Source organism: Eutrigla gurnardus (genome assembly GCF_963514095.1).
Source record: "Eutrigla gurnardus genome assembly, chromosome: 12".
Lineage (NCBI taxonomy): Eukaryota > Metazoa > Chordata > Actinopteri > Perciformes > Triglidae > Eutrigla > Eutrigla gurnardus.
This window is the reverse complement of record NC_139926.1, coordinates 18,686,837-18,697,444: the sequence shown is the minus strand read 5'-3', so window position 1 is coordinate 18,697,444 and position 10,608 is coordinate 18,686,837. Positions and strand designations below refer to the sequence as shown.

The window sequence follows — 10,608 nt, the reverse complement described above, 5'->3', positions numbered from 1 at the left end:
GTGTGTGTGTGTGTGTGTGTGTGTGTGTGTGGGTGTGGGTGTGTGTGTGTGTGTGTGTGTGTGTGTGTGTGTGTGTGTGTGTGTTGTTTCCCCACCTCGAAGCTGTCAGAGCCACATGCTTGCAAGCTGTGCAGGTTCATATAAATGCATCTAATTGGATGCTGTGGACTTCACAGTATGAAGCAATATTAGAGGATTTGAGGATTACATTGTTGGACACAGTGTATGTCCCAAGTAAAAACAGCCCCCAAAGTCAATACCCTCTCCCCTCCTCCCTCCTTTGCATCCTTTTCTGTTCCGGGATCAGTAATGGGAGTCAGTATCCAGGAGGATGCGAAAGGGGGGGTGCGGGGCTCCTCCCCGAGTCCTCGCCCCTCCTCCCCGAATGCGGCACAGCTGCCTCTCAGAACCCCGCCGCTCCAGCCCATTCATCCTGGAGAGCCAAAAAAAAAAAGAGTGGCTATTTATTAGAATACTTGTTTTGTATTGTTCTGTGCCACACAAAAGACGCCTCATTGTGTTAAGAAGCGAGCCCCTTTCTCAGAGAGAAACAATAACTTGGAATTGTCTCTTTTTTTTATAGAGTGTATAATAAATGTCATTTCTTCTTGTCTCTGCCCCTCAGTGTGTGTTGAGTGGTGGGTTTGGGCACCGGGCATGGCACTCGAGCGGCCAGATTGTAGTGGGAGTAGCGGTCTTACATGAAGCTTTGGAGGGTTTAGGACGGCTTTAGGAGTATGGAGGGAGAAATCTGCCCACTTGGTCTGGAGTAGAGGGAGCGAGGGGAACATGCGTAAGTTTGCATATACAACAGTTACGCGTTTGTAGTATTCAACCTATACATGCAATTATTAATTTAATGTTTCGTGCGTAAAATGTTTTTACCTAAAGTTGAAGAATAATGGGAGAGTGAAAAAAAAAAACAAGGGGTAAAAAAGACTAATTTGGACGCTTTGTGACCTGTGATTGCGCATCCTGAAATGTCTTTATTGGCGAGCTTTATTTCGGAACGCCTGCGTTCACTACAATGCGCGTAATGCGCGTGTCTCGCTGCAGGCTGTCGTTGGGATTTGGGGACAAGTGAGACGCACCGGGGGCTTGGCTGCGCAGCGCACGGTGCTACCAGTTGCTCTCTAACCGCCTCGGTTTGATTTTCCGAGGTGACATGATCGGCTACTGATCTGTTCGGGAGTGAGAGGTTACCACACCTCTCTGCAGCAATATCTGATTCCAGCTGTAAATTACATTTTATTAAATGGTGGCATGCTTGCCGCGGCTCAGTGGCTGTCGGCATTAAGGTGACATGGTTCTCTCGGTGTTTTTACTTTTAAAGAGGCGGGGGGAAGCGGCTGGGGGTGGGGGGCTGATCATCACGTCTTTGGCTTTTAGGGTGTGTAGATCGAAGCGCTAAAACAATGGCTTTCTCTCGCGAACCCCGGTTTACGTCCAGGTCATCGGCAGGTTATCGCAACTTTTTTGTTCTTTTCTTTACCAAAGCCAACATCGCCCTGTTACACGCGCGCCGGCGTGCGCACGGACATGCACGATCATGCACACGTGGACATTGTTGTTCTGGTTTAGGTTAAGAGCTTTGGGAGAAACGCTTGCAGTTTAAGGGGGGTTACCCAGATACAACCGGTCTCTTTTTTCCTTTTTTTACATGCGTAAAGGGATTTAGGAGTTTGATAAATTAAATGGCAAAATGACACCCGCTGGTCGCCGCGCGTAATATGTGAGCCTTGCAGTTGTAGTTATTCATAAACCTGCTCTTATTTATTTATGTATTTATTTACTCATTTATTGGGGGATGGATAACTGCTTTGACCCTTGGCCCCAGTCGTGCTTCATCATCATCCTCAGTGCGCACATCCTGTTGCAGAGGCCGCGCACAAAGGAGCGAGGAGGTTTGAAAAGAGGTTTGTTAATAGAGGAGTAACTGACTGGGGGTCCCAGAGTCCCAGTGTCACTGTGAAGGCTAATCCTCTACAATCCTAAATCCACTCAGGTTAAAAAAGAAATAAGAAGAAGAATATCATGAATATTCTCTACATTATAATACTTAAATCTACGACGTAACAAAATATATATTTTTAAAGTTTAATCTGTCCACTTCCTCAGATTGTTAGTTGCTTGTAACATCTGTTTGAATTAATTTAGACCTATTAAGACGGGGCTCAGTGCTCTAAAAACACTGACTGGATTTTGTCAAATTTGAATTTGAAAATTACATTTCTATCAGCCTGTATTATTTGACTATACAAATATATATATTTTTAAATGCAGGCTAATAAATGTGTCATGTAATAAGTATTAGCAATAATATTGAGGCACTCAGTCATCACTTTCTTTAATTAAAAGCAGCCTGTACCGTCAGTATTGTTGTTTCTTTATTTTAGTGTCGTGTTCCGGTGTGGTGATGTTGCCCTCCGGGTGTCGTCGTCATGTTGCCATCTTCCTCGGGCCTGGAGCCACATGGCCCGGACTACTGGAAACGCTCATTGACCGTTGTGATATCCCGTTAACCCTGTTACCAAAGACGCATGGATCTGTCCGAGTGATCCCGCTCCCCCAGGCCCCGAACAGACAGCCACATCAAGCCAAGCTCCAATTAAATAAAAACAGCGAAGAACGATAGAATGATTAAATCGTTAGTCTCGCCGCGGGAAGTGGTATTTCGTTTTCCCTTTCAATTAGGGGTTGATTGGGCTTTTCAGGGGAGGTCAGCTGTGAAATCTGGATTACATATGCGCGGACTCCAAGACGCACAGAGCGCTTCCCCCGTTCTCCAAACGTGTTGCTGTGTGTGTGTGTGTGTGTGTGTGTGTGTGTGTGTGTGTGTGTGTGTGTGTGTGTGTGTGTGTGTGTGTGGAGGGGGGGGGGGGGGGGGGGGTTATCATCCACGTAAGAAGTCCAGTTGAAATGACAACAACAGGGACGTTTACACGTGGCCTTTCGTTTCATCTTTAGCTGCACAGTCAGGACTCATTCACCGTCGCCAGCTGACGGCGATGACGGCGCTTTGCCCCGGCAACTTCACGTCATTATGGCTATCCATCCCCAGGGCTTCTCCTCCTTTAGACCCACAGATTAGTTTTTTTTTTAACTTAACCTCTTTCACACCATCTTCGGTGTAATTTCTCTCTCTGGCACTTACAGTTACTTTATACCTTAATTACATACCTGGAGGGAGAGAGAGAGAGAGGTGGTCTGAAAATGGATTTCCAGTCGCCTGTTATTGAATGGGTTTGGGTCGAGTGTACTGTAATTTCACATGCTTATAAATACGGTCGGGTCAGGCTTCTAGCACGCACAGTAGATCTGAGAATAAACCTTTAAATACGTGAAAATATTCCACATTTTCAAGCCCAAAATAGAGAGAACATGGAGACTATAAGTGGGTTTACCCGCTACTCCATTGAAGCCTGTGAATGTAAAAGCTGCTTGATATGGGAGATGTATTTATGAAGAAGGGGAAAAAAGGAAACCCATTCTTTAAAAATATGTAGAGATGTTTGACTCATGGTGATCACAGACTGCATCCCGCTAGATCATTGCTAACATCTTAGTTATTTTTGTTTAGCTGAAGTCTCTAAGAGCGTGTTTGGAAATTTCAAATGCCTTGTGCTATTTGTGGGATTGACCCTCCTCTCTGCCTCCTCCTCCGCCTCCTCCTCCTCCGGTGTGTTCTTCCTCTATGGTCCTCTAGTCACCTGACCAAACGCCATGCAAATCACTCTGCTGCTAGAGCCCCATTGGCCGCTTGTGGCTCATTTAACCGCTGTCAGTGCGCATCATATGGCCGCCGCTTTAACCAACTTCTCAACTCCGACAGGGAAAGTGGCTCGAATGCACATTCTGTCACAGTGGATGTGAACCACCCCAGGCGAAGACAGCGTGAAATACTGGTTGGAGAACATTTTATATTTCCTTTCGGATTAATTTTGATCTCGTATTTGAATCATTTGGGGTTAGAATCTAAATTCCGTACCCCAGTCATCCTGTGCGCGCTCGATCTCGTGCGCACCTATCTCGAAATAGACTTTTTCTCTGTTGGTGGCGAACTTTAAAACCAGGTGAATGTATAGCATGATGATGGAAACTGACCTGCATTCCCCCGGCCCCCAAACGAACACGGCCACGGGGCAAACGGGACCGAACAGCGGGTCCAAAGCGAACCAGGAGCGGGTGAAGAGACCGATGAACGCGTTCATGGTGTGGTCCCGTGGGCAGCGCAGAAAGATGGCACAGGAGAACCCCAAAATGCACAACTCTGAGATCAGCAAACGGCTGGGCGCCGAGTGGAAGGTGATGTCCGAGGCTGAGAAGCGCCCTTTCATCGACGAGGCGAAACGGTTGCGAGCCATGCACATGAAGGAGCATCCGGATTACAAGTACCGGCCAAGACGGAAGACCAAGACGCTGCTGAAAAAGGACAAATATTCCCTTGCTGGTGGACTGCTTTCCGGGCCCAGTGGGGGCGGTGGAGTTGGTTTAGGGGTCGGAATGGGTTCATCCGGGGTCGGGCAGAGGCTGGAGAGCCCCGGGGGCCACGGAGGCTCCGCCAGCTCCGGCTACGCGCACATGAACGGCTGGGCGAACGGTGCGTACTCGGGGCAGGTGGCTGCTGCCGCGGCGGCCGCGGCGATGATGCAGGAGGCTCAGCTCGCCTACAGCCAGCACCCGGGCAGCGGAGCGCACCACCACCACCACTCGCACCACCACCACTCACACAACCCGCAGCCCATGCACCGCTACGACATGACAGCCCTGCAGTACAGCCCCATCTCGAACTCTCAGAGCTACATGAACGCTTCGCCATCCGGCTACGGCGGGATCACCTACACACAGCACCAGGGCTCCGGCGTCTCCTCCTCAGCTGCCATGGGGACGTTAGGGTCGCTGGTGAAGTCGGAGCCGAGTGTAAGCCCTCCCGTCAGCAGCACACACTCACGGGGTCCTTGCCCCGGAGACTTGAGAGAGATGATAAGCATGTATTTACCGACCGGAGAGCCGGGGGACCCGTCAATGCAAAGTAGACTCCATGCCTTGCCGCAGCATTACCAGAGCGCCACGGCTGGAGTGAACGGGACGGTCCCTCTAACACACATTTAGAACTCACAGAATAATTGAAAACTGCAAACGAACACATAACCAAATATTTACCTCTTTTCTAAATAACCCCGCTCCCGAAAACTACCTGCATTTTGTACAGAATGTTTATGATATTGTAAATGAAGGGTAAATAGCAAATTCATCTCAGCTTTTTTTTTTCTCTTTTTTTTTTTAATAGCCACCAATGGAATTCTATAACGAACATGATGCTGAGATATTGGTTATTGTGCTATCATCTTTTTGTCCATTACTTCACAGTCTTAGTTGAGGGTTACGCCAGGTTCAAATGGGGGGGGTGGGGGGGTATTTGGTTCAATTGTCTCATCATTTTTTGGGGTTCTTGTAAGTTATTGAAACTGAGATAACGTGTCATAATCTTAAGAAAGTGCTTTAAAAGATATGGGAAAATCACATTCTTTAAACATTTGTGTTCATTTGCAGAAGCCTCTGTCTTAATTCTTGAAATCATCTCTTTTTATTGTAACACTCTAATTATTGTAAATTGTGAATAATTTTAATATTTCAAAGGATGACGGGCAACTGCTGTTGTAATTTAAGTGCTTTTCTGCCAGTGAAAAGCCCTGATATTGCAATGAAGAAGAATTGAATAAATTTCACAAGATGTTGCTTTGATTCTTAAGACAACGGTCTTAGATTGATTATTTTCACAATGTTCTTACAGGGTTGTTTTCACGTTTTAGGACACGAGAATATCACCCAGCCTCCTCTCGAGAAAAATAGCCACAGATCCCCACAAGCTTTTAAGTAGCCTAATTGTTTGTGCGTAATTGTGCATAAAAGCTACAGTCTAGGCCTCCGAGGAAACCATTTTGCTCGGATGATGATGCTTCATGAGCTAAACTTTAATCATGGTAATGTTTATTTATTAATGGATTATTAAAAAAAGAAAAAAGGAAGCTTTTTATGGGGCAGGCCAATCTATATTCAAGTTATTAGTTTTTAAGGAAACGTTGATTCTCCTTTCATATTAAAAATGATTCACATTACACTCTATTTTCTAAACAGGTGTGATTATAAAGAGGTGTGAAGGCCTTATATGAAAACCACCTGTTAGTCTTGTTAACGAAACGTCCTCCTTTATTAGTGGGAATAAGATTTTAATTAGTTCATGCTATTAATAAGTTTAGTTTCCCCCAAGTACCTGGTTATTAGATGTGCACTGTTAATAGCAAACCAAGCAGCACACATGTTTTTTTTATGATTCTTTTTTTATTTGACCAAATTTAATATTTAAATACGATTATTTATTGGATTTGTTTAATTTAAAAATGTCTCACTTATATTTCTTCATAGGTCAGATTTGAATAAACAAAATGTTCCTCAGCAAAAATGTAACAACATATCCAAAAGCCAGATTACTCATTTGCTGTTATATTTACCTTTTTAAATATTTGTCAGGTCTTTTAAAAAGAAAAAAACTGTATGAAATATCAGTTTATCGTTAAAATAGATTCATATATTTTTGTTTAACTGAAAGAAATGTAGTTTAGCGTCATTTAAGTTAAGTTTTTTTAACACTTGGCATGAATCATAAAACAGAATACGTACCGAACATTTTGGTGATAAAATTGATACATTTTTTAAGAGAGAAAATAACACTTTTTAGTGGTCTTTAACTGAACTGGTTTAACTGACATCCACTGCCCTCGGGAGATTACGTGTTTGTTTTGTTTCTTATATCATCAACATTATCTGTCGTTTGGAATTTCATTGTTTATACTCGCGAGAAAATAATAAACTGAAATATGATATCGCTTGATGAATATATTGATCAACAATCCGTCCGCACATCCTCAAAATCACCAAACTCTCAATATCATTATCCGTAGATTGTTTGTCCTGCAATCAAAACGAACAGTGTTCAAAGATGATTCATGTAATTATTATTTTACCCGCGAGTTTATCCTGCTTGCGTCATATTTGTCTTTGGCTGTGAGAACGACATGAGGGACAAACGGGGATTTGAGTAATAAATTCATGTTTTATAACAAGAGACTTTAGGCAATAAACCGTCTGATGTTGTACAGGAAGTTTAAAAAGCACATTTTAATGCCACATCCCCCAAATATTAAAGCAGAGCGTGAAATAATGGCATGTTTGACGCGTCTATCCATCTATACGCAGATACTTAACTTCCCATTGGCCGGGCACGCTGGTGACATCGGGGTCATCGATGACTCATCAAAATTTCAACGCCTAGATGCTTGATGTGAGATGAGTTTTTGGTACTTTTTTTTTTTGCACAAATGCACCTTCGTTACGAATCAGAGCGTTGAAATAAAATAAAAAAAGACCATGTCATTCAGATCAATCCTTTTAAAATAATGAAAATTGGTCTGAAATGACGTCATTTTTTGACAGGCTGCAGCTGGATTTGACGTGTAAATTTTTATTGCCTGTAGGCCTCATATGTAGATACAGGCTAATAGCCATACACATGCAAATGAGGGAAATTTATGCCTACTTAGGCGTTTAAAAAAAATCAATTAATCTCAAATACATAGTTAAAGGGCCTATTTCACACTGATGAAGACTTGCATGGTATGTCAATTAAACCGGTTAGGCCTCATAGTGGAGCGTGTAACGTTTGGCTGCGTATTCATCCATTGAAGGAAATCAGAGGAACAATGTCTGGAGATGAGTTTCAATTCCAAAAAAAACCCAAAAGAAGGCGCATCTATAGAGACATCTCTCCGCACCTCAGCGCGCTTTTTTTGTGTTTGTTTTTTTTTTGCATCTGTTTCTATCTTATCTGTCGATGTGAAGAGATGCGGATTAACACTGAAAGCCCGGAGAGGCGGAGCGCGTCACGGCGCATCGCCAGGCTAAAAAGAGGAGCGTTCTGGCAAATTTAACCCGAATAAATTACACCTTGAGGTGGAAGAGGGGTAAGTGTAGGGTGCGACGCGTAAAGACTATGTGGCAGCGGTGTGTGTGTGTGAGACAGCAAGCGTGTTTGTGCGCGTGTGCGTGTGTTTAGCTGACCGGCCAATAAATCTCTCCACCGCGCGATACTCTTATCTTGTAGCCACCGATATATTCCGTGCTAGGAGGCCATCAGCACCAGCGCACACTCGGTTGCTCGTAAAGCCCCGATCCCTTGCACTCCCTGTCCTAAATGGGGATAATTAGCGTCACTTTATCACGCCTCTGCATATTTTCTCCGCGTCTCCCCCCCTTTTCCTAAAAAAAATTACCGAGCAGGCTGCTCTCGTCGCCCGCTCTGTCACAGAAGATTATGGAGACAGATTGCACAGAGCGAATGTGCCGGGCGAGATTAGCGCGGAATAGAGAAAGCAACTGGGCCAATGAATTCCTCGGAAGGGCCTTATCGTGCAATTACACGTTGACATGTTTAACAATCTTGCTGCCTCTTAATCCTGCAGCGCTGCTCTATCTACCCACAGCTACCACGCTGTACGCCGGCACACAGACCTAATGCACCGAAACGCAGCACAAATGTCCTGAAAGTTATGAGAAAATTGCTTTATTTTTCAAACTTTGTCCAGCATTCAAACACATTTTTTTTCTTTTCTTTTTTTTTTTTTTTCAGATTTCCCCGTTGTTGGAATAGCATCCGCACTGGAAGGTTTTGACAAGAGGTGAGATCAAATAAAAAGATATATGATGCATTTGTTGGACTGAATCACTATTTCACTATAGCGATTAATCGAAAAGTGACGTGTTTGTGTGCCATGTCCATCCAGAGTGACGCAAAAAAAAAAAAAAAAAAAGAGTGGCCGTATTGTTTGGAGTTAAATGTAGACTTTCCCATCTCCCCCTCCCCACCACTACACCCCGGCCCGCCGCCCCTCCCCGCCCCTCCTGCCTGGCGGTAGCCGGCTATATCGTGGCCTGTGTGGGAGTGATTGTGGAGCGCCACTGTAGGAATTTGGCAGCGGCCGCGGTTTGGAGAGCCGCCCCACGCTGAGCCCCATTCAGCGGCCAGCGCGCTGTGAGGTTGGGAAGTTTCAGTCAGCCGTACAACTCAATGGCCCCCACAAAGGCGATTACAAGCCCCAGCGCATTCCTGTAGGGACCTGGGAGCGGCGCAGGTGCGAGGGGGGACCGGGGTAACCCGTCAGAGAAGTGATAAAAACGGGACGGGGGGGCACACAAAACCAGCAGCTCCACGGGGACCGGGGAGGTTTTTGGAGGGAGGAGAGGAAGAGGAGAAAGGAAAGAATAAGTTTGAAGAAGATGGAATTTTTTTGGGGGGTGGTGGGGGAGCATAGGCCCACTGAGTGGCCTCACTGTCCATCACTGAGTGAAAGGATGAGGAGACTGAAGCCAGGATTTCACTTTGGGTCCAAAGTCTCCATCGATGAAAATATGACTAGCCACTAAATATATTAATCTAGAAACAAAGACAAAGTCACATACTGTTATTTAACTTAAGTATTTTGTGTAAATTGCTATTATGGTCTAAATGTTCCAAATCTTTTTGCCAGTTTCTCTAAATCCCTTTTTATTTTATCTTTTGATTAGTCTATTAAGTATTATAATCTCAAAAACCCAGCATGTGGGATGCTTTACATGTCCAGTCAAAGAGTGTCGATTCTTTCCTCTTGTGAGGCTGACCTCGGTGTGTTCAGTGGCCGCAGCCAAGCAGCCGGTATGGACCAGAAAAATCTGTTGAAAATTAGCAGCCGTTTTCTTCATGAAAGTGAAATAAATCCAAGCCCTACAGCTGATATAATTTCACATAAAGGGGCTTTGTGAGGAAGTCCGTGAAACTTGTCCCGTCTCTGCTTTGAAATAACTCAACAGGGTCAGGGTCTGCACATACATTGTGTAGGGAAAGTATTGCTGCCTGAATTACACTTCAAATTATAATAAGGAAACTTTTTTCATTTTCTGTTCTTGTAGTATTTGCTCCCCTACGGCGGCCAACATTTCATGTACTTATCCAACAAGTCAATCCAAACAACATAACGGAACCAAACAAAACAACCCTATGAAATAGAAAAACACATTTCTGTGATCTGCCACCTCTGTACTTATGAATGGTTAAAGCAGCACCAATCAACGTATTTGTAAGACGTGGATCAAATAATTGTGTGATGGTAAACCTGACTAAAATGATGACTGAACGCGGTTTCCCTCGGCTCTACGTGCCTATTTACTCTATAAACACTCACAGCTTAATATCCAGCCGCAGCAGGAAGTAGTTCTCAGCAAAAAACTTCCCATAAACCCGTATACCTGTACCTGTCCAGGGTGAGTTTTGTCATGAAGGGGCATCCACCTTTGGATGGTAATACAGTGGTTCCCATAGGATCTTGTGAGACTGTGGTGCATAGACCTGGACCCAACCTGGACATGCTTTCACCTGGAAGAATATTTTATTAATTTTAAAAGTTAAATGCGTCAATCTGTGCCATTTTAGAGCAGAATTATGAGGCTAGCTCTATGAAGAACTTTAATTATAAACACATTGGTTGTGTAGTTACGAATGGTGGCAAAATGCCACAC

General features: G+C 44.4%; 1 protein-coding gene across 2 annotated transcripts; it reads left to right on the top strand.

Annotated features, from left to right (window-relative positions):
• The first annotated feature begins 649 nt into the window (after window positions 1–649).
• On the top strand, window positions 650–8,929 carry sox1a (SRY-box transcription factor 1a). 2 transcript variants are annotated; one of them, XR_014598116.1, is made up of 2 exons: window positions 650–793; window positions 8,687–8,929. XR_014598116.1 is itself a non-coding variant. In XM_084023787.1 (2 exons), the coding sequence occupies exons 1-2, from the start codon at window positions 4,078–4,080 to the stop codon at window positions 8,705–8,707; spliced, it is 864 nt and encodes a 287-aa protein (XP_083879913.1). In that variant the 5' UTR covers window positions 3,805–4,077; the 3' UTR covers window positions 8,708–8,916. The 2 variants fall into 2 exon arrangements, 1 of the variants encoding a protein (XP_083879913.1); XM_084023787.1 differs by lacking the exon at window positions 650–793 and adding an exon at window positions 3,805–4,920 and having other exon boundaries at window positions 8,687–8,916.
• Window positions 8,930–10,608: the final 1,679 nt, after the last annotated feature.

Bases quoted from the DNA above. Each gene is read 5' to 3' on its own strand.
- sox1a (XM_084023787.1), top strand. From the start codon at position 4,078: ATGTATAGCATGATGATGGAAACTGACCTGCATTCCCCCGGCCCCCAA. The intron at 4,921-8,686 runs GTAAGCCCTCCC...TTTTTTTTTCAG, and splicing joins TGGTGAAGTCGGAGCCGAGT to ATTTCCCCGTTGTTGGAATA.